General features: G+C 42.6%; 1 protein-coding gene across 4 annotated transcripts in view; it reads left to right on the forward strand.

Annotated features, from left to right (window-relative positions):
- The window catches only part of LOC115348602, a 125,582-nt gene extending 108,924 nt beyond the window's left edge, over positions 1-16,658 (forward strand). For 2 of the 4 annotated variants that reach the window (XR_003925868.2, XM_030031532.2), the window contains one exon: positions 15,996-16,658. Coding sequence is in view for 1 of the 4 variants with exons in the window: in XM_030031532.2 (XP_029887392.1) it covers positions 15,996-16,297 (302 nt within the window). In the remaining 3 variants the exon portion in view is untranslated. Of the gene's footprint in view, positions 1-47; positions 989-12,607; positions 12,673-15,995 lie in introns of those variants that run through there. The other 2 variants (XR_003925869.2, XR_005933540.1) reach the window with 2 other exon arrangements.

Below are 16,658 nucleotides of genomic sequence, written 5' to 3' on the forward strand. Positions count from 1 at the left end.
CACCACCCTGCTAAGTCGTGGCATTCTTCATGTTATTTCATTATCAGGATGTGAATACCTGCAGCTCTATCTGATTCTACTTGCTCTGTCATTCCTAAGCAGCAAAGACTCCTCCACAAGACGTCTCTGCTCCTACTTCTGGGAATGAGTAAGGTCCGATCCCCCACTCTGGCACGTCATCGGTAGTGCCAGCTCATCGTGAGACGGGGACAACCTGCAGAGGAGCAGCGCCTGGTTCTGCTGGGCTCCGAGAGCGTGGGCATCCCCTTGTCCTCAGTCGGGAAGAAAGCTGTCACTGCTGCCTTCTCCCTGCTCACTTCACTCCTGAACCTCTTGTGTTGGTGCAAACCAGCAGTACCTTTGAGCAAAACGAGACTAATGTACAGTGCAATAAAGAGACCATTAATTGCTTGTGCTTGTCCCTAGTGATTTACCTGAATTTTACAAATAAGCGGTAGTGCCAGCAACAACAAAACACCTTTGCCAGAATTTTCAGTGGCAAAAGCTTTGACAGAAATGGAAATTGCACCCAAAATACCATTTTTGCAGTTTGTTTCTATGTTTTTATTTGAGAAAAAAATGTGGAAAAGAATGTTTTCCAGCAACTAAAACCTAAGCTTTTGTGATATTAAATGAAAAAAAAAAAAATCAATTTTTGAGTTTTTCAGTGCAACTTCAAAAATTCTCAAACTTTTTTAAACATAGAGAGGAAAATGGCTTGACTTGTTCACAAGAATTTCTCTGAAACCAAGTTACATCTCTGTAGATACTTAAATGCACTGTGGTCAGAGGCCCTAGCTTCTCGTGGTTTTGTACTCATGGAATTCATCACAAGGCTTTTATTCACTTTTAGCTTAGAAAGTGTGATACAACTGTACATTTGTGCTTGCTCTCAGATGAGCTGGAACATTTTATAACATTTTCTGGTCTATTTTCCAGTCCTGTATCAAGTAAATAAACTCTTTGATGTTACCAGCAGAAAGCCTAATCATTCCTGTAATGATTCTTTGTTAAGTTACCTCTTTGCTTGTTGCCTGTGAAGACGTTTTCCATTGCCTGAGTTCAAGATCTTCTCTCTGAAAGGCCATTATGTGATACATTTTAGGAGATTTTCCATGAAAGTCTTCGGAAACTTTGAATCTTGGTTATGGAAAGAGGAGGTGTTGCAAACAAGTGTCTTGAAAGCCAAGAAAGATAACCTTGAGAGCTTCACAGAAATGAAACTGCTCTATTTTAAGAGAGATCTCTCTCTCCTTTAACTGCTCTTGGGTACTCTCCATTCTGGTAATCTTGGGGAGGGGGTTGCTATTAATTGGAGAGAAGGGAGAAGCAGGAATAAAGAATGACCTTCTATCAGGCAAGAGCAAATCACTGAAAAGAGGAAGCCTTGCTTGTTGCAGGGCCATGCTCTTACATACCCAAGCATGTTTCTAGCTGGCTCCAACCCATGCACCACCCAGCTCCTGAACCTTGATCCTTCTTCCACTGAATCAAATGACCATAAAAGTAGCTCTTGCTTGCTTAGAGGCAAGACACGAACTCTTCATGTTCATCTTCCCTCTGCAGAGCAGAGGAAGTATAACTTCCCACATCTATTTACAAGGACTGTCTTGTGAGTTCTACCGTGTTATTCCAATAACAGTAAATTTGCCGCCCTGGATCTTTCCAACAATTGAGTTTCTTTTTCTCAAGTCTTACTTCTTCCCCAAAGCCGGTTCCCCAGCTGTGTTTGCTTAGCTCCATTAATACGGATCTAACATAGAAGTGGCCATTGTATGAGATTATTAATGCTGTTCCATTTGTGTGTGGCATAGAGAATCTTATTTCATTTCAAACTCATAGGTCCAATTTTCTAGTCCCTCTTTGTTTATTTATTATGCAGAAAACCGCAAGATTCAGCTGTGGGCTATTACCTACCTTTTGCCCCATCCCCTCATAATTGTTTAAAGCTGTATGATTCTTCCTGCTGCTCTGAGTGTGTTCTCCTGTGTTTGTGCTTCCTTTTGTTACTGTTGGAGCATGAAGGAACACAATGAAACACTAAATAATATGAGGTCAAGGAGTCAGTCAATGGAATTGATAGGAGGTAAACAGAGAAATGAGTATAAACCAGCTGCAGAATGAACAGAGGCTGGAAATCGGCAGAGAGCTTTTAGGCATTAGGGGACTATAGCCTTGCAACAGATGCCACAGACTTAATTAGTTTAAGGAGACAGTTTGATCAATTTATGTGCAATTTTACATGGAAGAGCTATTTGTGATAGCAGGAGTGAGTCTTGGCAACCTAGAAGGTCTCTTCCAGCACTGGTGTGTTGCTCTTACAGTCAGAGACACATGCAGTAAACGCTGCCATGTACAGTTATTCCATAGGGAGGAGATATCCAGTTTCCAGCCTCACCCACTCCTGCTGGCTAATTTTTCATTGCCTCAATGGATGAGAAACATCTACTTCCATGCTGTGGGAGAGGGGGATCAGCAGGATAGGTGGGCATGTCCCTCTCTGTGGTTGCATGTTTGGGACACGGGGAGGTGACTGCTTGGCAGCATGGCCTGTGGAAGTGCTTGAGGTACCAAGGGATTCCTATTCTGGTGGCATCTGCCAGAAAAGACTGGCTAGTCTGGAAAAAAGTCTTTGAAACAGGAGACGGAGTGGGCAGGTCAGGGTACATCTTACAGATTTAGGATCTGTGTTGAACAATAGGCCAGGCTGCTAATGAAAATAAGCCATTCCCTACAGGTTAGTCTCTGCAAGCAAACATCTACGCTGCAAGTGATTTGTTAACAGCACGTAGTGCCTGAGAGAGTGCAGAGCAGCTTAGTTCTCTAAAGGGAACGAAGAACAGGATCGAGTACAGGAGATTTATCATCTAGGTTAGAGGTAAAGCATCATGAGTGAAAAGGGAATAAATGCCAAGGGGTTAGTAAATTCTGTGTAGACGGTCCCTGGGCTGTCTCAGCTGCCTGAGGTGCATCAAATAAAGGCCTGATAGCACTTGCTCCTTCTGAATACAACAGCTCCTCTGGCTGTTGGGAGAGCTGAGCCAATTCCTTACTGTTGCCACAAGGATTGTGCCTCTTCCTCCCCTTCTGGCATCCTTGCTCGTGTTCTCGTCCCTTGGCCTTGTACTGGCTGTGGCATAGGAAACGTCACTTGGGTTTGTCCCCCAGATTTGATATCTGCCTGCTTAGTGCATTGAATCAGCTTGAAATGGGTTGGGGCTCAATATGAGGGCCAGCACCAAGAAAAGGGGCAGGAATGCAGAGACCTAAACTGGGGGGAGAGGTGGGATGGAAGAGCAGGGCTGCCTGGTCTTGCAGGCAGCCCGTTGCTGGATCAGCTCAGCCTGGCTTGTTGCTCTGCCTGTGCCCTCAGCCTGTTCGCAATAATTGCACCTCAGGTTAATGGGGAGCGTGCTGGGGAGGGAGCGGGTCTGCTGCTGAGCTGGCATGGGTTGCCAGATGTCCCCAGCGCTGACAAGCCGTACCTTCTGTTGTGAGGGCTAAAAGCACTTCAGCTGAAGAAGAAAAAGAAACCGGTGAAGCAAGACAAAGATATAATCCATTGTGAAAGAAAATTCCTGCCATCCCATAGAAAACACGTCGCATCACATGCTCTGGCAGAGACTTCAGGTTGGCCTAATTTAATCAAATATTCATGTTGTGGTTTTCCCTCGTCCTACTGTGACGGCAGCTGACATCGATCACCGAAAGCCTTTGACAGAGATAATTGTCCTTGTTGAGTCTCGCTTCTATTTCAACATCCCCCTTAGCAGCATCTTTTCACACCTTTATAGATCTGTACGTTTACTCCCATTACTTGATTTCAGGAGCCCTCAGCTTCTGAAGTTCTGGTGTCTCACCCGAAGTCTGCGCGTGCCATGTTGATTTGAACACAGAACACATCCCCGCAGAGCCAGCATGCAGCCTCCTTTGACAATTTTGATAGGACATGTATTAACATGTCGTGGCACCTTTTGTACAGCTGACAAGTGTGGCACTTTTTAAGAGCTAAAAAAAGGCATTCATGAAACCCTGCATCATATTATTGGCTCTCCGCTATCTTGTCGGTATTGTTCTCCCTCGTTATGCAGAATCAAATTGCGTGCCTGCAGAATTTGATAAACTGTAGCACTTCACATATCTGCAGTGGACTAACTTGATTACAGTAGTTTAATTCTTCTTGATATCAATCAGCTCTGTACACAGTAAGATTAATTATTGCTGTCACTTTGTCAGCTCCGTAATAAGAAAACATAGATTCTGAATGACAGATGCAAATTTATTGGGAGCGAGAAGAGTGAGTTTGCCTCCCCTGCTCCCCAGGGAGGGAGAAAACCTGCAAAAGGTGAGCTGACCTGGGAAGGGATGTGCAGGCTGGAGCTGGGATTATCACCTGCTCCGTGCCGCACATGGGTGCTTGTTAGTACCTAAACCAATTCCTCTCTTCTGTCAGCGTGCCAGAGCATCTCACAATTACATTTGCCCAGGCAGACTAATTTTATTTGCAGGTATGCGATGGTGAGCATGGAAGCTAGCTGCTGCCAAATGTTTGTCTTAAGGAGACTGTGCTATATATTTGCCTCTCTTAAACTGTACCTCTTTATAGTGATTTTCTCTGATCCAGAGTGGGTGTAAAATGCCACCAGATCAGAGCAGCAATGATTTCCACCTGCTCTGTGCTGCTATAAATGACTACGCAGGAAACTTGGACTGAAAAGCTGCCTGCTGTTGCAGAGGTGACAGACATAGCTGTTATTTTTGCTTTGTTATTGTGTACTGGCATTCTAGTGCAAAAGCGATGTTGAGTTGTAGATTAGTATTTAATTGTCCTCATTCTCTATTCCTAAGAGGTACTTCAGTTACCTTGCTGCAAGGGAGTGAGCTAGAGCATCCACAAGCTGCTCCAACCAGCATAGGGTATGGAAGGCTCTGAATCGGGGAGTAGTGGCAACCTCTTTACTCTCCTGGCTTCATCTTTGGAATAGGGAATGGAGCAGAGCTTGGAGCAGGGAAGAAAAGTGCGTGTTTTGGTGGGTGGCTTTGGTAAAGTTAGGCTTCGGGTAGTACAAATGGGAAAGGACCAGCCTGTTATTTCATGACACATAATGTGGTTTTCTAAACAGATCTTGTCTTTTTGGATTTGTGTCTTCTCATTTGCTGGGTCTGCGTGAAGTGGTGCAAGACCCTCTCGTTGTGACTCAGGGAAGATTTCTGCTCTGCTGGTGTTCTACTCCCTAACTTGCAGGTTGAACAGTGAAGCCACCCAAGACAGGCAGCCACAGATTTGCCTTTTTTTTTTTTTTCTTGAAAAGCTGGTGGGTATGTGTCATCGTCTGTAAATATGCAGACAAGGCAGCCTTCTGGCGATCCAAACCTTGCATGTTTTTATATTGAAACAAGATGGGGCCACCCTGTTCATGGCAGGTTGCCGGGGTGCCTCTCTATCCCCCTGGGCTAGGCTAACCAGGGCATTTTCTTGGAAGCTGATCCAGCTTTGCCTTAGAGGTACCTGTGCTGTGCCTGAGTTTCCAGGCTGCTTGGACTGAATGGGTGGGTAGGACTCTGAAGAGAGACAGACTTAAAAAATGTTGTATGACAAATGGAGTTGAACTGAGATCCACACTTTTCTCCCTTCTGCTGGAAGCCCCCTAGATCTTGAGTTAGAGAATTGAGTCAAGCACAGCTAGAATTTCATCATCAAATGTTGGCTCAGTCGTAGGAGAAAGGGTGGAGCAGGCTATGAACTGCCTCCAAATCCTGAAGCCTTACGCAGATTGCAGTAACGCTCACCTTCTCCCCAAAAGAAGCAGCCATGGAGGGTATGGTCTGTAAGCTGCAGCATGCACTTAGGCACCTGCCAGGGAAATCAAATGTCTCCTTCATCCTGCATGGAGACTCCAGAGTCCTAGGGCATGTCTACACAAGGCCAGCAGCAGGACTGAGCTGTCAGTCTGTCCTTGGACAGAATTCTCATCCATCAGCAGGAAGACTCGCCTGGATAAGCCTTCAGCATCTGGCTTGCATCTGCACCTTGCTCATGTAGTTTCCTCTACTCTTAGAAATGTTGTGCTTTCCAGGTACAGTCTTTGAAATCAGCTGAGTTGGTTAGCTTTAAAAGCATCACTTAGTACGATTAAGGTGATGAACCATTATGTTGGGTAATGACTTTGCGTCCTAATCATCTGCTTGCGCGTTTGTGGCCAAAATAGGCAACAAAATGGAGTTTTCTAATAGAGAAGAGGCTAAGGTGGAGGGAGCGGTCCCAAGCCTTCCCCCAGGGAATGGACACGGCATAGAGTGGGTCTGACCTTTTGCTCAGCTTCCCATGCCCTTCCCCAGGGTGACTACTCCACTCCTCCGGAGCCAAAAGTCAAAACACCTCTCCTCTTTTTGCAGACAGTGAGCAGGTTCCCACTGCCATCACTACCTAATGAACTATATGGCCTTGTTTCATTCCTATAAAAACAGTAAATTAGGACAGTAAATGTGTCCTGAGAAGAGATAAAGTTTAAATGCTTCTTTGGAAAGTTCTTTTACTTATTTGCAAATAGAATTCATATTGAAAATTACACAAGAATTTCCAGATTAAACATTTCTGTATGTGGGAGAGTGTTTGCAGGCTAGTTTTAGATATCTAACTTATTTCTCTCTCCTGGTTATATGGGGAGCTGAAGTGCTGTGAACGGTCCCCTGGAGAAGCTGAAGTCGCCGTTGCTGACTGTCAGAGGAACCTTGAAATCCAGCTTGGCTGCCCAAGGTCTTACAGCACCCTCAAACTTGTAATTTTGTAGGAAGAGTTTCCATTGCAAAATAATCCATAGGCCCACAAATGAAATCTATGATTAAAAGGTTGTTACTCTCTCAGCCTGTGGATGGCTAAGAGCTGGGGTTATGCAAGCTGTGCTCCTCCCTTTCACTGACCCATGGGGTGAACTCGAATCTCCATTTTCCCCCAATGTAATAAACCCTTTATCCACAAATCACACCCCTATTTGCTGATCTCTACTCCCTGGTATCCAGCGATAAGATGCGTGGGAATGGTTCAAAGCTGCACCAGGGCAGCTTTAGACTGGACATTAGGAAGCATTTCTTGACCGAGAGGTTGGTCAGACACTGGAACAGGCTTCCTAGAGAGGTGGTCGATGCCCCAAACCTGTCAGTGTTTAAGGGCATTGTCCAAATGTCTCTTATAATTTGCTTTAACTTCTGGTCAGCCCTGGAGTGGTCAGGCGATTGGACTAGATGATTGTTGTAGGTCCATTCCAACTGAAATGTTCTATTCTGTTCTATTCTATATCAATAAAGCACTAAGAATCCTGTTTTACCCTGAAGAGACAGGGTGCTGCAGTCTTCCCTGCCCAATGACACTAGCAAGAGAAATGATGCATCGTGCATAATTCCTGTTTCATTTCCTTCATATACAGTGCATATATCACTGCGGTGGCAGGTGGGCCATTATGGACTACCCGAGAGCTGCCTCCAATATATCACATATATGAAAGGATGATATTATGAGGACTTTAATGTCATATGATGATCCCCTGGCATTGTTTGTCAAGCTCCTGTTTTGAATTGGTTTGATGTTAAAGCTCACTGCTGATGGTTATATCTGCCACACTGCGTAATTCACACTGTCCTTCTCCTCAACGTTTACTGCCTGATGTCATGCATTTAGGGAAAGACAATGATGATATAAACTACAGGAATATATTTAACCTTAACTGTTATTAAATGATTGCTCTTCTCATTGTTTCAGCTGTCAGTGGTCAAACAGATACTTGCTAATGACTTCTGCTTTTAAAGTATGTGTTGAAACTCCTGAAATTCATCAGGGGCAGTTATTCATGCAGTCATACTAACATATTAATAGCGGTAAAAAAGGACAACTAGTGTAGGAGGAGGGGAATAAGCACTTGCAGATCATTTAGCAGACCAGCACCAACTCACTAAAAAACCCACTTTCCTCCCCAAGAACTGTGCGCCGGGCCATGAATCCTAGAGCTTAAGAAGGGGTTTTAGTCTGTGCCTTCACCCAGAGCAGGAAAGGCTGTCTTCTCACAAGATGGGTGCCGGCTAGGGTAACCAGTCCAACAGGCTGAGGTCAGCACAAACAATTCTTTACCATTATAAGGCTTTTTTTCCCTTCCTGTACCTATGAAGTCGTTGAGCAGTGCCCTCAGGGTACAGGGATGGGATCAGCAATGTCTCTTTGCTGCCTCCACTTTGAAGATGAATTGTCTTGTCTGGGAGATGGGCAAGACTTGAACTGGCAGCACTGCTCTGCTTCGAGAAGCCAGGGTGTTAGGTGTGCTGAAGGATAGGAGTTGAAGTTTTCTGGGTATTCCTCAAATGCTTAACTTAATTTAGGCATTAGATAAACCGAGAAGAGGTGGCACTGGTGACTCTGATACAATCCTGTTTGTCTGCAAGCACTGGAGAAAGTTGTGCTGCCCTGGAGGTAGCTGGGATAGGAAAGCAGGAGATGGCACTTCTGCTGGTAGCTGATAATCCTTTGCAGTTGAGACCCTCACCACAAGGTTTCGAAGGCTCACAGCCCTCGGATGCTGCCTGTGCTTTGTTGCCTCCCTCACATCCATTCACGGACCAGCAGCTAACAAAAACCATGTGCACATCTTTTCTGTGCTTTTGTGGTTAGGTGGCAAAAATGTTCTTCTGGTAGGGGTGGTTATTCAAAAAATAAGCATAATATTTTTTTAGAAATATTTTGAATGAATTAGCCAAACCTACAACCCTGCATTGCTCTTTGCTAAAATTCACAGCAACTGTTTTTGTGATGGGTCTGTCTATCAACTGTAAATCCAGTAGAGAGACCTTTCACCTCATTTCTCCAAAGCTACACAAAACTCATTTTGACTTTTGATTCAGGTTGGACTTGAATAGGTGACCTGTCTGAATGGGAGGGACTTTTCCAGTTGCTTCAGTTGCTCACTTTATAGTGATTTTGATCTTGCTTCCTTTGATGCATTTCTACTGCTAATCTTTTGTTAATAACACATAATTCAGCGTTTTTCTCAAATACCTTGCCTTTACTGAGAAGCACTGTGATACAAATGAGCCATTGTTGTATTAGGGAGATGTTAAAAGCAATGCCTGATACTGCAGGGCAAGCTAATGGCTCGAAACCAGAATCACTAAAAAGTGTAGGTGTCTTTTTTCTTTTTTGTCTTTTTTTTTTCTTCCTCCCTCCCTGCTCAGAAAATCACAGAAACTGTATTCTCAATAGTCAAGAATACAGGAAGGAGAGGAAGTATTTATCACAGCAGCTTGAGTGCTGGAAAGGGACCATTTGAAAAGGACAGAGGATAAAAAGCCATGAATCAATATTTCTATGCACCTTCTGCTGCTGTTTATTTGAATCCATTTGTTTTGCTGACATATTTCCCATGTGGCTGGAAGTGCTATTTCCTTTGATAACATCAGCAATTGATGTGTTGCATTTGCTGTACAGCTAGGTGCATCCTAGGCAAAAGGATGTCACTCTGACTCTGTAACTCTGCTTTAAAAAAAAAAAAGTGCATGTTTCACTTTTATCTCCCAGCTATGCAGCCCTGTGTGACAGGCACTGGGTTCTGCCGCTGGGCGATGCCGCGCAGGGAATGAACTGACAGACAGTGAACAAATTGCTGTTGACCAAGGGCATACCATTATTTTTGTTGCATGAGAGCTCTGGGATTTCATGGGATACAAGGTCTCTTGGAATGAATGCCATCGAGGTCTAGCAGGTCTGTTGCTGATACTGTATACCAGATAGAGGTGGGGAGATGACATGATCAGTAGGGAGAACTTCTGGAAGTTTTTAAAGCTAGAAAGGACCGCTGCATCATAAGCCAGAATGCATCACCAGTTTACTGGGTGATGATGCTTGTAACGGAGAGTCCGATGCTTCCTTCATGGGCCACATCTCCTAATTACTTACCTTCATTATTGAAAACGTATCCCTTAAGCCTAATATATCTTTCCATTTCTTGATTGCAGTGGTGTAACAAATGGTATATATTTAGTCCAGTATTATTTAAATCTATACACTTAGAATGCAAAGAATTATAAAAGATGAAATATTTCACTAGGAACTGATTTGGTCACACTTGGAATAATGGAGAATTAATTTTTTTAATATTACATACACATAGATATATGTACATACCAGCTTTGGGCTGGTATTTTAACAAACCCACAACTCCTATGAGAACATGAAAGACAGCTTTTGTTAGGCTGCAAACTAGAGTTTGATGTGTTGCGTAAAAGTAAGAGGAGACAACTTCTATTTATCTGACTTCCTTTCAATGCGTGTTCAGAGAAGATGGCACTTCTGCTAGAAACTCTCCAACTTAGGCAGTACTAATTTTAATGAATGACATATTGCTTTGTGTAAAAAATGCATCTTGGTCTCCCTCGTCATTACTGCTATATGGAAAAAGCAATTATATTCTCTTTCAAGATTCAACAAGGAAAGAGCAGCTTTCCAATGAATCACAGAACTATTTATGTTTTGGGGGGAGCAGAGAGGAGAGTGGAGTGGCAATAGAAAACATTTCCTGTGTTTTGCCTGCTTTCAGTGACCTAGAAAAACGTTTTTTTAGCCTCTCCATAGTTACCAGAATATCCATTTTTCTTTTTTTTTTGTTTTGTTTTGTTCTCAAAGCCTGGCACCCGCAGGTGATTTCTGTGCTCTTTGAGCATTGGATCAGTAAATGGAGAAGAGCACATCCTTTCTTTGTAAAAATGTGCAGTCTCCTATAGTTTTTCCTATTCAGGAGCTGCTCAAAGGAACATACTTCTCAAACATAATTCTTGCTATTCAGGAGGTGGTGCTGAACAAAGCTGAGGCTGGATGCTAACCTCTTAAAAGAGAATTCTTCCCTTTTCAACATGAAGCTGGTTGCATTCCAGTTTGGACTGGCTGCTGCTTCTACTTTTTGAAAGATGAAGAAGCAGATACCGACATAAAGGGATTCAAACTGCCACATGCCAATTGCCATTTACTTGAATCTTACTGTGCACGTTCATACAGGAATTGTGAATCTGTGGCTTCAGAGCAGTGAGGGTGTGGAAACAGATAAATAACCTGGTATGGTGAGGTTCAACTTCAGGAGACTTCTGCCATCATCTGGATTGTTCTTTTTATCCCGTCCAACATCTGCTCAGTAAAGTGTGCAGAGCAGAGATTTGTTGCTAGATTACTCTCTTCTCTAGTGCCTGGTACAACAGGGCCCTGGGACTGGGCACGTGTTTCCAGGTAGACTCCTGCAACAGATAATAAATGGCAAGAGCGTTGTGGTCCCTTCCACCAATGTTGTTCTGATTGGATCAGGCTAAATTTCATTAGGGCAATGTGAAACACCAGAGAGACTTTCTGGGAAGTTGCAGAGAAGGAAGAACTTGTGTATAGTAGCCTGGGTACACTGGAATCTTGTAATCAGCTTTTATAAAAGGGAGGATGCTACAACTATGCTGAATGGCAAGCACAAGCCATGGTACCATCCTACTCCTAATTGCCCAGAACAGGCACCTGCCCAAAGTGCATTTGCTTTTGACTCATGCACCCAAGTTTTTCTTTTGGTTAAAGCAGAGCATCAAGGTCAAGGTGGAGAAGGACAAGGGCTTGTCATGCCCGAGTCTTACCTTCACAGAGCCAGCACGTGGAGGGGATTCACACCCTGACCTGGGAACTGGGAAAGGCTCCGGGAACCCATTTGAGGTAACTATCCCAGACTGGTCGCAGTACAGAGTGATTGGAATGAGAGCATGGAAGGTTGCACCATTTTTGGGAGCAGAAATTTGGAATGTTTGGGTCCAAGGCAACTTCTAATTTTACAAATTTAAAAAATATCAGCCAACTTGTCTCTGGCATCCAACCCATAAATTAGCAGCATTAGTTCACTGCAACGTGTTGAAGGTCAATGAAGTTCTGTAAGCTTTTCAAGACAGCTCACGAACACACTGAATTATAAGCGCAGGAGCAGTCTTGTGGATGTAGCATTTCTTAGCATTATCTGAAGCGTGTTCTCTTAAACCATATTTGACAGGTGAATGCAATAGAGAAAATATGGTTCCAGTGTGCGTATTGAAAGCAGATGCAGTAAACTGAGTTCAGTGGCTCAGAAGGAGGCAGTTGTTGCAAAGCTTGACATAGAGGATAAATTATGATGTGCTATTTCTGGCCTCTGGCAAAAAGAAAGGTGGGCGATGGAAGATTGACCTGAAAACAATCACTTTAAATGATTTTGGAACTGTATGAGCTGGAGATGTGCTGCATTTACACTGACAGATGAGACCAGAAGCTGACCTAATTCCCCTTATTTTTGTCATACTGGCTTTTCTTTACCTATTTCAGTTACAGAAGAAACATTTAAACAGAACTTAAAGTAATTTCCTGTCTGTGAAGGTAACACACATGACAACGTTACTTGCTTCCTTTTTTATTTATTTTTATTTAAGTAACAGATTACTAAGTATTATTTCATTTATTTTGTCCAATTCAACCAGTTCCTCCATAGTGATTTACTTACTTGGGTTTTTTTTGCATAGAATTTAACTTCTTTTATAAAGCTTACTCACAATATGGTAATTCCCATTGCACCTCAACAGAGAATGCTTGAAGAAAACTGTATGAAAGGTGGTTAGATTCAGCTGAGATTTCTTGCTGTAACAGTAAGTAGTCCCTGTGCTTTTTTTAATTATGCATTGCAGCAGTGAGTTTTGTATTAGAATTTCCATATGCCTTAAGCCACACTAATGAGTACACATAAGGAATGTGATTTGTTTGTTATTGTCCCATGTCCTTTTATTCACTGTAAATAAAGTTTATTTTGTTTATATTTGCTCCTGCATTGTTTTTCATTCACTTTGTTGCTTTGTAGCATCTCCATTACGATTTTGATCCTGGGTGACATTTTCAGCTGATATATATCAAAGAAATTGCACCAATGAATTAAGCTATTTAAAGGCTTAGTCCCTCTGTTCTAGACTTAGGCATATGTCAAACTGGTAGTGTTCGCAGGGTAAAGCATCAGGAATGCTATGCTAGCTCTGCTGCCACTATAATTCTGCCTTGCCCTAGAAAAGATTTATGGCTTAGATATTGTTGTCTAACAGGAAAACACAATATTTTTGACTATATGAATATGAAAGAGTATTTTCTTTGAATTCTGCTTTTACTTCCAGAGAGACGTCTATGAAGCCAAGTGGATAGGTCTCTGATTTAGGAATAAAATTTGTCCTGGTGAATCAGTCTTGAAGTAGGGAAGCAGCAACTTGCAGAAAGTGGCAAGAGCAGAGAAACTAACTGTCCTGAAGTATAATATGTTACTTACTACCATGGAACAACCATAAAACAGGATGAGATTTGATATTTTTTGCAACGTCAGAAGATGACATTTAAAGGGTGCTAGAGTTTTAGAATCCTTTAAAAGACTCCTTCTCCTTCTATTCTCATTTCATGATAAGGTCTACCAGTGGTTAGATACAAATACTTGACAGAAGCAAAGGTGTGAGTTTAAAATACTGTAATATAGGTTAAAAAACCTCCCAGGAATGCTTTTGGATGTTTTTATCACTTTTCTGCTGATGTGCCATCAGGAAGTTCCATATTTATATTTTCTTTCATTCTGATATGAAGTCAGAATCACTCTTCAATAATGTTCATCTATGTCCTTGCTGGTTCATTGCTTCCTTTTATTTATGCAATGTTACCTGTGTCGTTGGCACCTAAATTCCTGCAGTGCATGGTGAACTTGGAAGAGGTATGCTATCAATTAGAAAAAAGTTTGAAGCATAATTTTGATGGGAAAAGGCTATGGATTAATTTACTCCCCTACTGTTGTAATACAGCAGCTGGTCACAGATCAAGACCCCGATGTGGTGGGGGCTGTGAAAGAGAAAGGCAATGTCTGTCCTTCAAAGCCCGAGATCTCACTATCAGACAAGAACTAATGAATGGACATAGACAGGGAGGGAGGCAGAAGGAAATAGGAGCCACTGTTAGAGGGTTTCAGCACATCGGCAGCCTAACACTTAAGGATTTTGTTGATGTAATGTCAAAGGAGAATTTTAAGGATAATGATGATAGTTTCACAGATACTTATAGCTGCCTGGGAAAAAGCACAAAGGTGCCTGAGTGAGTGTTTTAACAAGTGGGAGTAAGGGCTTTTATCCTGAACGGATTGGAGGACAGAGTTGGTTTCCTGATACTTAACGAAAGACAAGAACTGGATCATAAAGAACCTTGAAAGTGAAGCTTCTGTTCGATGTGAGGGAGAAGGGGGTCCAGAAACTCAAGAAGGGTCTGACATGGTTCAGTAACACGGTCAGTTCGATGGATAAGGGGGGAACATGACCGCATTTGTTGAGGGGGAGTGAAAAAAAGGTCACTGTAAAAAAGGTCACTGTAACTGAGGAAAGAGGAGATCTGCTCAGAAGACTCACACCTTTGGGTGGGTAAGAGAGGGCATATGCCAAAATATTACTTGCAGTTTCCAAGAATGGCAGGATGTGGGGCATGAAGGCCCAAGCCAGGGCAGCACCCAGGTGGGAAGATGGGATTGTGCCCAAGAGAAAAGGTAAGGGAAGGAGATAAGGTAGTGAGTCTGGAGGGAAATGAAAAGCTCTCTTTGAAGTTGAGCTTATAGTTTTTGATATGTTGAGATTGTATTACTGCCAGAAAGGAAGGGAGGAGGAGAGAAAGTTAAGCCAGGGACACAAACACAACCTGGGTGGGGGAAGAGAGGCTGAAGGGAAGAAATAACTGAAGGAGTAGGAAGAAAATTAGAGAGTACTGAGCAAAGAAGCCAGGCAAGACAAGATTGTGGGTGGTGAATGATGCCAAAGCTCTGGGCAGATTGAGGAGGATGAGGCTGGAGCACTGATTGTGAAGTTTGATTAAGATAAGGCCACTTGCTGTGCTGGTAAGAACAGTAACCATGAGGGCTAGATGCTGGCATCTGTGTGTCTTTGGTCCTTGACTAACACCTCTTAAAAATCTCTTGCATTTGTTATTTCTGTGTTTAAGTTTGTCTGTAAAACCTCTTGCATTTGTGCAAGTCCTTTCACCCTGAAGTATTTTACAGAGGGGACATTAGTTTGGCCAGCTGAGATTTTGGAGTGGATCAGAGCAGGTGTCGACTTCTGGACACCTGGGCAATGCGGAATGGAAAGCGGGAAGCGGCACTAGGTCCCGCAGAATACAAGGGTGGACCTTCCTCTAAGTACTGCATTGAAAGCAGACTAAGAAATCACGCGATAGACTGTCATTAGAGCCTTCCCCACCTTGACAACTTATTGGAAAAAAAGTTTTAATGGATCAGTACTTCCTCTCTTAGAGATATGGAAAGAGAGCAGTCCAGTTTAAAACTCAAGACGTGGTGAATCCATGCATTATCTTCCAGCCCAAGGAACTATGGATGCTGTTTTTCCATTTTCTGAGAAAATACCAAGAATGAGGAAGTTGATATCCAGTATCTAATACAAAACAAAGACTGGGCGCCAGTTCTTCTGTTGCTGCATGCTGGTGGTTCACGCCAGCTAGACATGTGCTGTGCAAATTATTTTCCAGAATGTCTTAGATGTGAAAGCAAATGAAAGATGTGATGGAGAAAGCTTTCCTACTATCTGATTAAACTGTCCTAGAAAGGCCTATTTTTGAAACAGCAAGAGAAGTGCTGCCTAACACCTAAAAGCATTGTGCAAGACAATAATCAGTAGTAGGGCTCTATATGGTAGGGCAGCAAAGCATTACTCTGTAAGGGAGGTGCTACGTGTTCTCTTCCCCTTTATATGTTGTTTTTGCTTGTGCAATGCTTCTTCCTCCCCACCCCAGCCACCCGTCCCAGATTTTCCCCTGAAAAATTCTCTTGTAGCTATCACAAATGTATTCTAAACCTTCCAGTAATCTGCTGCTCACTACTGGTGAGGATGTATCACACACATATAGTCATTATTCAAGTAAATACATGACTTACATTTTTTTTTTTTTCCAGTTTTCCTGCATTATTGCTCAGAAAATGTCATTCCTCTGTGTTCAGCCCTGCAGATGACTGGCTCCACCTCTAGGCGAATGACAGCTTTACCTGGTGATCTGCCCATCACTGTTTATGCTGGGGTTTTTTATTTTCGTTTTGGAAATACCAGACCAGAATGGTTTCTTATCTTGATGTCTCTCAGTAACGGGCACAGTGCTGCTGTTACACTTACCTGCGGGAAGTCTAGGAGGAATGAAAGTTTTCACTCTATTCACTCCATTATGAAAAACTCCCAAACATTTCTTAAATTTTGTACATAAATGTATCAGTAATGTCCCTTTTTTAAAAGTTCCTCACTACTGAGAAAATGCTACTGGCATCAGTTAATATCAAAATCCTTTTCGCTTTTCTTTTTTTTTAAATGACTAAAATTGTTGTGCTTTTATACCCAACACATCTTTGTATTTGAATTCTGAGCTAAAGAAGTGGAAAGGGGAACCTGAATCGAAGATTAAAGCACAAAAGCTTTGGCAGATTCTCCGAAAATGTTACTTAATGTGTTCTATTATGTACCCTTATTTTACTGGAACCAAAGTTTTCACAGACTCATGCATATTCTCTGAATACGTTGTGAGAAAGAAATGAAATACTTAATGATACAATAAACAAAATCTGCTCTGA

Source organism: Aquila chrysaetos, chromosome 11 (genome assembly GCF_900496995.4).
Source record: "Aquila chrysaetos chrysaetos chromosome 11, bAquChr1.4, whole genome shotgun sequence".
Taxonomy (NCBI): Eukaryota; Metazoa; Chordata; class Aves; order Accipitriformes; family Accipitridae; genus Aquila; species Aquila chrysaetos.